Genomic DNA, 15579 nt, shown 5'->3' on the forward strand with positions numbered 1-15579 from the left:
ATTATCTAACTCAGCTTTCTCCCATATCCTTTGATTGATTTAATCTCAAGAACTACATCAAATTCTTTCTAAAATAACATTTAAAGTTTTGGTTCTGGTTCTGAAGAAAGGTCACAGGACGAAGGAGCGAGGCTTCGAAAGCTTGTGATTTTAAATAAATCTGTTGGACTATAACCTGCTGTTGTGTGATTTCTGACTTTGTCCACCTCAGTTCAACACCAGCATCTCCACATCATGGACTTGAAATGTTAACCCTGCTTTCTCCCCACAGATGTTGCCAGACCTGCTGAGTTTTTCCAGCTTTCTGTGGAAAAGAATTCAATACTCTCTCACTTTTCCTCATCTCAGTCCTACCCCCATCCTTAAACTGTGATTTCTGGTTCTAGACTCTACTGTCATTGGGAATATCCTTCCTGCATTTACCCTGTCTAGTCATTTCGGAATTATATAGATTCCTATGAGATTCCCCCCCTCACTCTTTAAATCCAATGAATATTGTCCTACCCAATCCAGCTCCTCTTCCCATATCAGTTCTGTCATCCTGGGAATAAGTCTGGTACAAAAGAAAACAAAACTGAGGATTTTGATGATCTGAAACCTTACAGCCTGGTAAATGTTTGTTGCACTCCCTCCATAGCCAGAACATCCTTCCTCAGATAAGGAGACCAAAACTGCACACTATACTCCAGGTGTGGTCTCACCAAAGCTCTGCATAATTTCAGCAAGACATATCTGCTTTTGTACTTGAATCCTCTCACTATGAAGACCATCATAACATTTACCTTCTCATCTCCTACTGCATCTGCATACTTACTTTCAGTGACTGGTGTACCAGGTCACTTCCACCTCCACATTCCTAATTTACCATCATTCAGATTATAATCTGCCTTCCTGTTTTTGCTACCAAAGAACATAATCTACATCGATCCACATTATGCTTTATCAGCCATGCAATTGGTCACTCACTCAATTTGTCCAAACCACACTGAAGCATCTCTGCAACTTCCTCACAGTTCATCCAGTCTGTGTTATTTGCAAAATTGGAGATATTACCTTTAGTTCCCTCATCTAAATCATTAATATATATTATGAATAGCTGGGGTCCTAGCACTGGTCCCTGTGATACCTTACCAGTCACTGCCTGCCATTTGGAAAAAGACCCATTTATTCCTACACTTTATTTCCGGTCTGCCACCAGTTCTCTGTCTATGTCAATAACACTACCCCAATCCCAAGGCTTTTACCTCGAATGAAAAACAGAATGAAGAGGAAGTTCAGACAGCGTGCGTCGCAGAGAGAGTGAACAAGGAAGGGCACAAATGAGAGAGAAAGTGTAACCGAGACAGAGTAGGTTCATGAAAAAGAGTACAAGGCAGAGAGACCAAGTATACAACTGTAACTTATGAAAGGTTGAGATAGAGGAGTGACAATCAATCAGAGGGGGAGAGTGAAGTGCAGGTGAGGAGGCAAGGGAGAAAGGCATGAAGGTAAGAGAGAGAAGGCCTGGGCACAGCAGCAAGCATGAGGTTGTCAACAGAACAAAGGTAAAATCAAAAAGATGGCAAATGAGAGAAGGGCAGGATGAGCGGGCAGGCCGAAAAGCACATCGAGGATACGGCAGAGAGGGTGCAGAGTTGTACATAGAGGGTGCAGAGTTGTACATAGAGTATTGGTGATGGACAGAGTGTGGTGTTAAAGCTGGGAAGGGTAGGCAATAGCCTAGTGGTATTATCGCTACACTATTAATCCAGAAACCCAGCTAATGTTCTGGGGATCCAGGTTTGAATCCAACCATAGCAGATGGTGGAATTTGAATTCAAGAAATTCCACAAATATCCCCATCCTCAATGATGGAAGAGCCCAGCACATTAGTATAAAAGATAAGGTTGAAGTGTTCACAGCAATCTTCAGCCAGAAGTGCCAAGTGGATGACCCATCTTGGCCTCCTCCAGTGGTCCCCAGCATTACAGACACTAGTCTTCAGACAATTCGATTCACTCCACGTGATATCAAGAAATAGTTGGAGACACTGGACACTGCAAAGGCTACGGGCCCTGACAACATTCCAGCAATAGTACAGAAAACTTGTGCTCCAGAACTTGCCGCTCCCCGTAGCCAAGCTGTTCCAGTACAGTTACAACACTGGCATCTACCTAGCAATGTGGAAAATTGCCTAATTATGTCCTGTACACAAAAAGCAGGACAAATCCAACCCGGCCGATTAACGCCCCATCAGTCTCCTCTCGATCATCAGGAAAGTGATGGAAGGTGTCAGTAACAGTGCTATCAAGCAGCACCTGCTCAGCAATAACCTGCTCAGTGACGCCCAGTTTGGGCTCCACCAGGGCCACTCAGCTCCCGACCTCATTACAGCCTTAGTTCAAACATGGACAAAAGAGCTGAATTCCAGAGGTGAGGTGAGAGTTACAGCCCTTGACATCAAGGCTGCATTCAACCAAGTGTGGCATCTAAGAACCCGAACAAAACTGGAATCAATGGGTATCGGGGGCAAACGGTCCGGTGGTTGGAGTCATATCTGACACATAGGAAGATGGTCATGGTTGTTGGAGGTTGATCATCTCAGGTACAGGATATCTCTGCAGGAATTCCTCAGGGTAGTGTCCTCAGCCCAACCATCTTCAGCTGCTTCATCAATGATCTTCCCTCCATCATAAGGTCAGAAGTGGGGTTGTTCGCCGATGATTGCACAATATTCAGCACCATTCGCAACTCCTCAGATACTGAAGCAGTCTATGTTCAAATGCAACAAGATCTGGACAATATCCAGGCTTGGGCCGACAAGTGGCAAGTAACATTCGCGCCACACGAATGTCAGGCTATGACTGTCACCAATAAGAGACAATCTAGCCACCGCCCCTTGACATTCAACAGTGTTACCATCATCAAATTCCCCACTATCAACATCCTGGGTGTTATCATTGACCAGAAACTCAACTGGATTGATCACATAAACACAGTGGCTACAAGAGCAGGCCAGAAGCTGGGAATACATAAGAACATAGGAACTAGGAGCAGGAGTAGGAGTAGGCCATCTGGCCCCTCGAGCCTGAACCGCCATTTAATAAGATCATGGCTGATCTTTGAAACTCAGCTCCACTAACCCGCCCACTCACCATAACCCTTAATTCCTTTACTGTTCAAAAATTTATCTAGCCTTGCCTTAAAAACATTCAGCAAGGTAGCTTCAACTGCTTCACTGGGCAGGGAATTCCACAGATTCACAACCCTTTGGGTGAAGAAGTTCCTCCTGACCTCAGTCCTACATCTGCTTCCCTTTATTTTGAGGCTATGCCCCCTAGTCCTAGTTTCACCTGCTAGCGGAAACAAATCTCCCTGCCTCCACCTTATCTATTCCCTTCATAATCTTATATGTTTCTATAAGATCTCCCCTCATTCTTCTGAATTCCAATGAGTATAATCCCAGTCTACTCAGTCTCTCCTCATAATCCAACCCTCTCAACTCTGGAATCAAACGAGTGAATCTCCTCTGCACCCCCTTCCAGTGCTAGTATATCTCTTCTCAAGTAAGGAGACCAAAACTGCACACAGTACTCCAGGTGTGGCCTCACCAGGACTCTATACAGCTGCAGCATAGCCTCCCTGTTTTTAAACTCCATCTCTCTAGCAATGACAGATAAAATTCCATTTGCCTTTTTAATTACCTGCTGCACCTGCAATCCCACCTTCAGCAATTCATGCACAAGGACACCCAAGTCCCTCTGCACAGCAGCGTGCTGCAATTTTTTACCGTTTAAAACATAGCCCATTTTGCTGTTATTTCTACCAAAATGGATGATCTCACACTTATCAACATTGTACTCCATCTGCCAAACCTTTGCCCACTCACTTCGACTATCTATATCCCTCTGCAGACATTCAGTGTCTTCTGCCCACTTTGCTCTACCACTCATCTTAGTGTCATCTGCAAATTTTGACACACCACACCTAGTCCCCAACTCCAACTCACCTACGTAAATTGTAAACAATTGCGGTCCTAACACCAATCCCTGAGGCACACCACTAGCCACTGACCGCCAACCAGAAAAACACCCATTTACCCCTACTCTTTGCTTTCTACTCGTCAACTAATCCTCTATCCATGCCAATACATTACCTGCAATACCGTGCAACATTATCTTATGCAGCAGCCTTTGGTGTGGCACCTTGTCAAATGCCTTCTCGAAATCCAGATACACCACATCCACAGGTTCCCCACTGTCCACCATGCAAGTAATGTCCTCAAAGAATTCCACCAAATTAGTTAAACATGAACCCATGCTGGATGTTCCCAATGGGATATTTATATCCAGATGTCTTGCTATTTCTTCCTTAAAAAGATTCAAGCATTTTCCCCACTACCGAAGTTAAGCTAACTGGCTTTTCTGATGAAGGGTCTAGGCCCGAAACGTCAGCCTCTCTGCTCCTATGATGCTGCTTGGCCTGCTGTGTTCATCCAGCCCTGCACCTTGTTGTCTCGGATTCTCCAGCATCTGCAGTTCCTACTATCTCTGGCCTATAGTTACCTGCTTTTTGTCTACTTCCTTTTTTAAACAGTGGCGTCACATTGGCTGTTTTCCAATCTGCAGGAACCACCCCAGAGTCCAGTGAATTTTGGTAAATAATTACTAGCGCATTTGTTATTTCCCCCATCACCTCTTTTAGTACCCTGGGATGCATTTCATCAGGGCCAGGAGACTCGTCTACCTTTAGCCCCATTAGCTTGCCCAGCACTGCCTCCTTAGTCATAATGATAGTTTCTAGGTCCTCCCCTGCTATAACCTTCTTGCCATTAGTTTTCAGTATGTTATTTGTGTCTTCCACTGTGAAGACCGACACGAAACAACTGTTTAATGTCTCGGCTGTTTCCTTATTCCCAGCTATTAAATTGGCCTTCTCATCCTCTAAAGGACCAATGTTTACCTTCGCCACTCTTTTACGATTTACATAGTTATAGAAACTTTTGCTGCCTGTCTTTATATTCTGAGCTTGTTTATTCTCATAATCTATCTTACTTTTCTTTATAACTTTTTTTGTGGCTTTCTGTTGGCCTCTAAAGATTTCCCAGTCTACTAGTTTCCCACTACTCTTTGCTTTTTTGTATGTGTTTTTTTTCCAATCTGATACTTTCCTTTATTTCCTTAGACATCCATGGCTGGCTCTCTCTTTTCCTACAGTTCTTCCTTATCACTGGAATATACTTCTGCTCAGCACTGTGAAAAATCGTTTTCAAAGTCCTCCACTGTTCCTCAATTGACCCACCATAAAGTTTTTGCTCCCATTCTACCTTAGCTAACTCCTCCCTCATTCCTTCATTGTCTCCTTTGTTTAAGCACAGGACATAAGTACTGGATTTAACCTTCTCACACTCCATCCGTAGTTTAAATTCAACCATACTGTGATCGCTCCTTCCGAGAGGATCCCTAACTGTGAGATCATTAATTATTCCTGTCTCATTACACAGGACTAGATCTAGGATAGCTTGCTCCCTCGTAGGTTCCATTACATATTGTTCAAGGAAATTATCACGGATGCATTCTACGAACCCCTCCTCCTCAAGGCTGCCATGACCGACCTGGTTTGACCAATCGATATGTAGATTAAAATCCCTTATGATAATTGCTGTACCATTTTTACATGCATTAGCTATTTCTATGTTTATTGCCCGCCCCAACACGATGTCATTATTTAGTGGCCTATAGACCACACCTATCAGTGACTTCTTCTCCCTGCTATTCCTAATTTCCACCCAAATGGATTCAACGTTTTGTTCAGTAGAACCTATATCATCTCTCACTACCGCCCTGATATCATCCTTAAAAGTCAGAGCAACACCATCTCCCTTACCTTCCTGTCTGTCCTTCCGAACAGCTTGATACCCCTGGATATTTAACTCCCAGTCATGACCATCCTGTAACCATGTCTCTGTAATGGCCACTAAATCATACCCATTTGCCATGATTTGCACCGTCAACTCATCCACCTTGTTTCGAATGCTCCGAGCATTCAGATAAAGTGCCCTTATGCCAGTTTTTGCACCTTCTTTTTGGGTCCTATTACCTCCATTACTTACAGCTCTCGAGTTCTCCTTCCCTTTAACTTTTTTCCTAATTTTCAATGGAGTTGAAGCTTCCTCGTCACCTAACCTGCTGCTTTGCCTTAGATTAATTGTTATTCTCCCTCTACGCTCACTTCTCCCTTCCCCCCTACTTACTAGTTTAAAGTCCTATCAACCATCCTATTTACCCTTTTCGCCAGAACACTGGACCCAGCCCTGTTCAGGTGGAGTCCATCCCAGCGGTAGATCCCTCCTGTTCCAGAACTGATGCCAGTGCCCCATGAAAAGGAAACCCTCTTTCCCACACCACTCTTTTAGCCACATGTTTACTTCCCTGATCCTCGCCTCCCTATGCCAATTTGCACGTGGCTCAGGCAGCAATCCAGAGATTATGACCCTTGAAGACCTGTTTTTTAATTTTGTTCCTAGCTTTTCATAATCCCGAAACAGGTCTTTTTTGCCTAGTCCTGCCTATGTTGTTGATACTTACGTGGACCACAACAACTAGATCCTCCCCCTCCCTCTCTAGTATCCTCTCAAGCCAGTCAGAGATGTCTCGCACCCTGGCACCAGGCAGGCAACACACCATGAGGGGTTCTCTATCCTGCTCACAAAGGATACTGTCTATCCCCCTGATGATGGAATCCCCTACAACTACAATCTGTCTTTTTGCTCCCCTCTCTTGAATGGCCTCCTGGACCATGGTGCCATGGTCAGTTGACTCATCCTTCCTGCAGCCCTGTTCCTCTTCCACGCGGGGAACAAGTGCCTCATACCTGTGGGACAATGTCAAGGGCTGCGGCTCCTGCGTTCCTGTCTGCGGGTTCCCTCTACCTGCCTCACTCGCAGTCACACACTGCTGCCCCTGCCTGCCACTGTGGCAAGTAACTCACTTCCTGACTCCTCAAAGCCTATCCACCATCTACAAGACACAAGTCAGGAGTGTGATGGAATACTCCCCACTTGCCTGGATGAGTGCAGCCCCAACAACACTCAAGGAACTTGATAGGCACTTCATCCACAGACATCCACTCCCTCCACCACCAACGTTCAGTAGCAGCAGTGTGTACTATCTACAAGATGCACTGTAGAAATTCACCAAAGATCCTCAGACAGCACCTTCCAAACCCATGACCACTTCCATCTAGTGGGGGAGCAGACATATGTGAACACCACCACCTTCAACTTCCCCTCCAAACCACTCACCATCCTGGCTTGGAAATGTATCGCTGTTCATTCATTATTGCTGTGTTAAAATCCTGGAATTCTCCCTAATGGCATTGTGGGTCAACCTACAGCAGGTGGACTGCAGCAGTTCAAGAAGGCAGTTCACCACCACTTTCTCAAGGGCAACTAGGGATGGGCAAGAAATGCTGGCCAGCCAGCAACACCCACAGCCTACAAATGAATACGAAAAAAAAGCTACAAAAGATGTGCACAAGGTGAAGAATGCAGAGGGAGAACACAGGGCAAAGTGAGATGGTGGGTGAATGTGATTAAGCAAGATGCAAGAGAGAAAGAGAGAAAGAGAGTGGGATAAAGAGCAAGACCAAAAGCAACAGAAAGAGGAAGGTGTAAGTGAGAGAGGCGCACCTAAGAGAGACAGAGAACAAGTAAACAGGGAAAAAGCAGGTAAGGCACAGCTGGGACTCAAACACCTCCAACACATTTCAGTGGACACCAATGTATCGTTTCGTTTCTCCAACCATTCACATTACCAATGATGATAGTGTGCAGCAGTAAAGGAAATGCCGTAAGTTGGCGGAAATGCCATTAATTAGCAACAAACAATAAACATGTTCTGCAGTAGAAAGCAGATTCACTTCATCCTGGATAATTAAGGTACTCACCATCTGTGCAGCAACTCCCCCCACGATTCCAGAATTTTCTCCGGGCAGTCCTTGGAAACGTCCCCAGTGCCACTCGACAGTTCATTATCACTTTCTGTAAGACAGTAGAAAGAGAAAGAGACCATGCTCAGCATTGGACAGAGTGAAGACATTGAAACCAAAGAGCAATGAGCTCACAGGAGACACCGGGAGCAATGATTTCAAGACCACGGTTTCATACGTGTTGTTGCTGTACATAGTAATTTATTAGATAAACGTTCTTCAAGAAACGCTTCCTTTAAATGATCCTGGGGCGAGTGGAACTGTCCACACCTCTGGGTCAGAAGATTTGAGTTCAGCTCTGCCCTCAGGATGTGAGATGGCCATGGAAGTGTGTCATAACACACCCAAACAGATTGAATGCGGGAAAATGACTCTTCCAATAGGAGCAGTTTTAATCCTGCACGACTGCGACAAATTGAGTGAGCAGTTCAAAATGGCTGACTCTCAGGGCCAGCCATTCACTCACTTCTACCTTGTTGCATAAGCAGAAAGCAAACCCAACCAAATTCATAAGTGAAGTCCCCGAATGAGAAATTTCTGTATTTTGTTTTCAACTTTCCCCAGAGGTCAAGGAGAAGGAATGCTTGGACTAGATACCACAAGGAAAACTTGGCCTGGCCTTGCACCAAACTACTTGCTAACAAGCATTCCAACCTCTCCTCCAAATCTTCCTCCAATGATAGATGGTGGTGCTTAAACTCCAAAAATAACCACCTATCACACAGCTTCACTTTTACAGGAATCATAGAATGCCTAAAGTGTGGAAGCAGGCCATTTGGCCCATTGTGTGCACACTGACATCCCGAAGAGCATCCCACACAGACCCATACCCCTACCCTATAACCCTACATTTCCCACGGCCAATCCACCTAGCCTGCACGTCCCTGGGCACTACGGGAAATTTTAGCACGGCCAATCCACCTAATCTGCACAATCTTCGGACTGTGGGAGGAAACCCATGCAGAAACGGGGAGAATGTGTGAACTCCACCCAGACTGTCGCCCGAGGCTGGAATCAAACCTGTGTCCCTGGCGCTGTGAGGCAGCAGTGCTAACCACTGAGCCACCGTGTCACCGTGTCACCGTGAAAAGATTGGGAAGAGGTAAAATAACAGACAAAAAGAAAATTGCTGGAAAAGCTCAGCAGGTCTGGCAGCAACTGTGAAGGCAAAAACAGAGTTAACGCTTCGGGTCCGGTGACCCTTCCTCAGAACCAGAGGCAAAATAAATTGGCTGTAACCTTCCAAAATCTTGTGTCCTTATTTGGAAAAGGAGAAAGACTGAAAGCACTGTAGATATTTCATATGGAAATATAATCCAAAGCTGGAAGGGTATGTGCAACTCTGTGGTGTTGTTTTGCTGAAATTAGCATCAGATAACATTGGAAAAGAAACGGTTACAGGATTTGGATTTGTTACAAGTGACAGCTTGTTACAGAATTGAGAGAACGGATAGTCGGGTCTTAAGCCTTCACAAGCCTGCCAAAGCTCCCCACCCCACTTCTGCTCTTTCTCTCTCTCCAAGTGGAAAAGAAATAATACTCAAAAGTACTGCAATAAGAAACTATCAAGACATGCTACCAAATCGGGGATCGCTACAGTCATCAACAAAGTGGTTTCAGTGCCAAAAAAAACAAAAAAAAATACTGCGAGGAAATCACCTCTCTGTTCGGACCTCTGATAGACAATTTTTTTGCTGATATTCTTTTACCTACGACATTCCTAAACAAAACTGTTTCTGTTTGCTGTCCTATTCATCCCATGTCTGAACAAATAGCTGAATATGTGCTTATATTTAAAGAGTTTATATTTTAGGTCTGCATGTTACTAATTAATAATCTATTTTTGCCACATGTTGAAGGATTGGTTCCTTATAATGAATTGCAGTGAAATGTGAGATTTATATATTTTAAACATTTTTAAGAGTTTAGACATCAAAGAAGTGGTGTATGGGCGCTGGTCTATTTTTGTGAAGGGGTTTAAAAATGAATTGGGTCAATCTTTACAGCTTTCAGAACCATGATCTTAAAGCTAAGAGAACAGGTGACTGCAACAAATCCTGAGTTCATAGTATCATAGAGCTGTACAGCGTGGAAACAGACCATTTGGTCCAACTTGTCCACACCGACCAGATACCCCAAATTAATCTAGTTCCATTTTCCAGCATTTGGTCCATATCCCTCTAAACCCTTCCTATTCATATGCCCATCCAGATGCCTTTTAAATGTTGTAATTGTACCAGCCTCCACCACTTCCTCTGGCAGCTCATTCCATACACGCACCACCCTCTGTGTGAAAAAGTTACCCCTTAGGTCCCTTTTAAATCTTTTCCCTCTCACCCTAACCCTACACCCTCTAGTACTGGACTCCCCGCAAGGGGGAAAAGTCCTTGTCTATTTACGCTATCCATGCTCCTCGTGATTTTATAAACCTTTATAAAGGTCACACCTCAGCCTCCAATGCTTCAGGGAAAATTGCTCCAGCCTATTCAGCCTCTCCCCATACCTCAATCCCTCCAACACCAGCAACTTCCTCATAAATCTATTTTGAACTCTTTCGAGTTTCACAAAAACCTTCCTGTACCAGGGAAACCAAAACTGAATGCAGTATTCCAAAAGGGGTCAAACTAATGTCTTGTACAGCCATAACATGACGTCCCAACTCCTATACTCAACGCACTGATCAATAAAGACAAGCATACCAAACACCCTCTTCACTATCCTGTCTGCCTGTGATGTCCACTTTCAAGGAACTATGAACTTGCAGCCCAAGGTCTCTATTCAGCAACACTCCCCAGGACTTTACCATCAAATATATAAGTCCTGCCCTGAATTGCCTTTCCAAAACACACCTCACATTTGTCTAAATTAAACACCATCTACCATTCCTCAGCCCATTGGCCCACCTGATCAAGGTCCTGTGGTACTCCGAGGTAACTTCTTTGCTGTCCACTATACCTCCAATTTTGATGTCATCTGCAACTGACTAACCATACCTCCTACATTGACATCCAAATCATTTATGTCAACGACAAAAAACTGTGGGACCCAGCACTGATCCTTGTGGCACACCGCTGGTCATAGCCTTCAGTCTGAAAAGCAACCCTCCACCACCACCCTCTGCCTCCTGCCTTCGAGCCAGTTCTGTATCCAAATGGTTCATTCTTCCTGTATTCCACGTGATCTAACCTTGCTAAACAGTCTACCATGAGGAACCTTGTCAAACACTTTACTGAAGTCCATATAGATCATGTCCACTGCTCTGCCTTCATCAATCCTCTTTGTTACTTCTTCAAAAAACTCAATCAACTTAGCGAGACATGATTTCCCATACACAAAACCATGTTGACTATTCCTAATCAGACCTTGCTTTCCAAGTACATATAAATCGTGTCCCTCAGGATCACCTCCAACAACTCGCCCACCACCAATGTCAGGCTCACTGGTATATAGTTCCCTGGCTTTTCCTTACCACCTTTCTTAAATAGTGACACCACATTAGCCAACCTCCAGTTTTCCGGCACCTCACCTGTGGCCATCAATGATACAAATATCTCAGCAAGGGGCCCAGCAATCACTTCTCTAGCTTCCCATAGAGTTCTTAGGTACACATGATGAGGTCCCAGGGATTTATCCACCTTTAAGCATTTTAAGACGTCAAGTACCACCTCCTCTGTAATATGGACATTTTTAAGATGTCGCTATTTATTTCCCCCAAGTTCTCTAGCTTCCAAACCCTACTCCACAGGAAACACTGATGCAAAGTGTTAATGGAAGTTTGTTTATATTGTGGGATTTACAACATTAAGCCAAAATCCTTCGCAGACATTCGGATCGGGAACACTTCTTCATTCAAGTCTAGTTCTAAAGTTTTGGGATTCAGTTTTGAAAATCCAACGCTGATTTCCAACCAAACACTCCTGGTCTGGAAGTTCTACTGAGTATCTTATGTCTATACTGCTCTGAACAAGCTCCTTTATCCAGGAGAGACTGTACTTGCTCTACTCCAGTCAGGTCTCCTTCAAACTGATAATAATATGAAGACTGTCATCTTTAGGCATCTGAAGACAGTGCTCAGATTGGATGTGATGTTGAATCTCTGCATCAATGTCAGCCTTAAATGAGAGGCAGCTTCTCCGGTAAGGGAGATGTTCCCAAATGTTGGGAGGATTTCTCCGCTGATCTTAATGGAGGGATGAACCAGAACTTGACCTGGGATGGGTTGGTGAAGGATCTGAATTTTCCTTGAGGCTCAGGCTGAAGCTAATTCTTCAGTCAGCTTGTACAAAGGTGTTAAGTGAGGCTTGAAGATTCTCTTCTGACGCAGCGGAGATAACATTGTCATCTGCAATCTGCAGTCTCACAAGTGAGGTATCCTCATATCCTTGTCCTGAGTGGGTTGCTCAGCCATTTCAGGGGCAGTTAAGGGTCAACCACATTGCTGCGGAATAACCAGTAGGCCAGATTGGGTAAGGACTACAAATCACTATTCCTAAAGGTCATTACTGAAGCAGATGGGTTTTTGCAACAATAAATTATAGCTTCATCATCACTGTGATTAAGAGTAGCTTTCAATTTCAAATTCACCGAAGTCGTCGATTTGTCCTATCTGCCGATGTAAATGGATCATTTCAAAAACTCCACGATCTGAATCCAGATCACCACCAAAAGCTGTTCAGCTCTTCCTCAGGCCATATGCTATCTGTGCACTGAGTCTCTGCAAAGCACATCCAATAGATTTAGAGGTTTATTGTTCAAAGACAAACAGACCAACACGGTCTTTGGTGGCTGGAAATAATATGGGGTTACCGACTTAAGATACAGATGAGAAGCAATTTCTTCTTTCACAGGGTCACTAATCTGTGGAATTCCCTGCCACAGAAAGCAGCTGAAGCTGGGTCATTGAATATATTTAGTACTGAGTCAGACAGATTTTTTTGATTTACAAAAGGATCAAACGAATTGGTGAGGGTCAATGGGTACAAGCAGAGCAAAGTTCTGTCCTGATCAGGTTAACCCTGACTTTATTGAATGGCAGAGCACAATTTAAGGGCTAAATGGTCCACTCCTGCTAGCTCATTGTCCCTATGTTTTTAAACTAGATTCTACAAATGTTAAAGGTTTCAGAGAGGCCTGGAATCTATGAACACAAGACTTTAGAAGTAGCATGATAAGATCCTTTGTTTCATTAACAGAGGCATAGGCCACAAAACCAAGGAGGTTATATTGAACTTTTATATCTCACTGCTAAGGCATAGCTGGAGTGTTGGGACAAATTTTGGGCACCAGGCTTCAGAAAGAATGTCAAGGTGTTGGACGGTTTTCAAATCTCTCACCATGACTAACCTTCAACTGTGTCTGTAACTTCCTACAACTCTCCAAGATCTCTCTGCTTCTCCAATTTTGGATACTTTTGCAACCCTAATTTTGACTGTTTCACCACTGCTGGGCTATGCCCGCAGCTCTTTAGTCCTAAATTCTGAAATTCCCTCCCTAAAATTCTCCTCTCTTTCGTTTTCAGTTCTGACCTTTTTGACCAAACCTTTGATCAGAGTTTTGGTTCTATCATCTGCTTTATATAGTTGAGTGTCAAACTGTGTTTGGCAATGCTTCTGTAATTCCTGGGACAGTTTATTACATTGAAATCGCTATACAAATGCAAATTGCTGTCATTGTTTGTTGAGGGTGTGAGGGAAACTCACTAGAATGGTACCAGGGTTACCGAGCTTCAGTTTTGTGCAGATATTAGAGAAATTAATCACAGGCAATTAAGGAGGAGATTTGACAGCCAAGTTTAAAATCAAGAATGGTCTTAAATCAGCAGAAACTGTTTCCAGTACAGAAGTTTTGTAAATCAGAAGAAACACTTCCAAGTGATTTCCAAAGAACCCTGAGGTGAGATAAGGAAACTTTTCTTTAAACCATCGGCTGTTATATCTAGAGTGCGTTGCCTGAGAGGCAGATTGAATAGTAACATGCAAAGGGGAATTGGGCAAATACTGAATTGGTTAAAGGTGCAGGTCTATAAGGATATAACAGGAGGATGGGACTGATTCACTAGCTCCACCAAGGTGCCAGCACAGATAGGATGGTCTAAATGGCCTAATTGTTCAACTCTATGATTCTCTGAAAGGCAATATATCTACAGTTCAAACAGTGCCTAAAAGTAATAACCATTGTCTTTCATCCAAAAGAAATAAATGTCACATTCAACATTTTCCAGCTAATGGTATTTTTATATTGCATCTCACAGAGTTGCCACTGAGACAAAATTCTGATTTCACCTAAAACTGAAATTTTAACTGCTATTTTGTAAGAATGGAAGGTCAGCTAAGAACAGAGTATTTCTCAAAGGAAATGCCATTATCTTGAAGAAGAGGTGTAGGGTGTCAGGTGTATTGAGGAAAGCACAACAGGTAACTCAAGGTCGAAGCTGTTAAAAACAACCAGAGCCATTGTGTGCATTCATCATTGCTGTAGGTGATCCATTCAATGTTGTTGAGAGTTGGGAGTTATTGCTGTCTGTGGATCTAAAGTAACAGGAGAGGTGCAGTTACTTGTATCTGCATTTTAATGAAACATGAAAAGAGCTAATTTCACTGAGAAGCTTACGAGGAAAGAATACCTCCATCCTTTAACTTGGCCGACAGGGGAGAAGATGCCTAGGCGCAGCCAGCAGGCCAGAGGTGAGGCCTAGGCGCAGCCAGCAGGCCACGGAAGAAATGTAGATTCAGCCAGGAGGCCCAGGATGAGTCTTGTGGCTTGATGCAGCCACAGGCCAGAGATGAGCCCTGTGCTTTGACCCAGCCACAGGCCGGAGGAGAATCCTGTGCTTTGACCCAGTCACAGGCCGGAGGAGAGTCCTGTTCCACGATGTAGCCAGCAACTTCCACAAGGTTTGCGTGAAGAAGTGTGTTCTGGCCTAATTCCTGAACTGTCCTGTTCTAATTGAAGCTTATGTCCCCTTCTTCTGAATTCTCCAGCAATGGAAATTTTTTCTCCCCATTTATCCTACTGAACACTTAAATCAAATCACCCCTAAACTCAGGGGAAATTAAGCCTCAGCTATGAAACTGATCCTGAAAATTTAACTTTTTGGATCCCAGGATCATTCTGGGAAATCTGTGCTGCACCCCCTCCAAGGCCAATATCTCCTTCCTGAGGTGCGGAGGCTGGAACTGAATCCAGAATTCCAGATGGAGTCAAGCCTGGGCTTTCCACAAAAAGAACACTAACTTCCAACCTTGAGAGAACTGGAATACAATGGCCAACATGCCATTAGACTTTTCAATGATTTTTACACAATTTCGTTAGCGTTTTGTGATATCTGTAAATGTACCCTATGTACACTTCAATGTTTCATCTCATTTAGATAACATTCTCATCTATTTTGTTTAAGTCCTAAGTGCATGGCCCCACAGTGAATTTGACCTACCACTGTCCACTCACATATTATTCCAGTACCTCACATGGGACAATTCACCAGCAGATTAAATTAATTCAATGCATGAAGTCAGCCATTTAATCCTGGTGCTGTAAAAAAACAATTAGAGACAAAAAAACTGCAGATGCTCAAATCCAAGATAGACAGACAGGAGGCTGGAAGAACACAGC

At 43.8% G+C, this 15579-nt stretch overlaps 2 protein-coding genes across 2 annotated transcripts in view; one reads left to right on the forward strand and one right to left on the reverse strand.

Annotated features, from left to right (window-relative positions):
- The window catches only part of LOC109923925 (rab GTPase-activating protein 1-like), a 17552-nt gene extending 16229 nt beyond the window's left edge, over window positions 1–1323 (forward strand). The window contains exon 6 of the mRNA XM_048602002.1: window positions 1237–1323. Within this exon, the coding sequence (XP_048457959.1) occupies window positions 1237–1323 (87 nt within the window). The remainder of the gene's footprint in view (window positions 1–1236) is intronic.
- Window positions 1324–7922: 6599 nt separating this feature from the next.
- LOC109922222 (rab GTPase-activating protein 1-like) overlaps window positions 7923–15579 on the reverse strand; it is a 152084-nt gene continuing 144427 nt past the window's right edge. Inside the window, exon 9 of the mRNA XM_048602003.1 lies at window positions 7923–8020. Within this exon, the coding sequence (XP_048457960.1) occupies window positions 7923–8020 (98 nt within the window). The remainder of the gene's footprint in view (window positions 8021–15579) is intronic.

This window comes from Rhincodon typus, chromosome 10 (assembly GCF_021869965.1).
Source record: "Rhincodon typus isolate 14 chromosome 10, sRhiTyp1.1, whole genome shotgun sequence".
Taxonomy (NCBI): Eukaryota; Metazoa; Chordata; class Chondrichthyes; order Orectolobiformes; family Rhincodontidae; genus Rhincodon; species Rhincodon typus.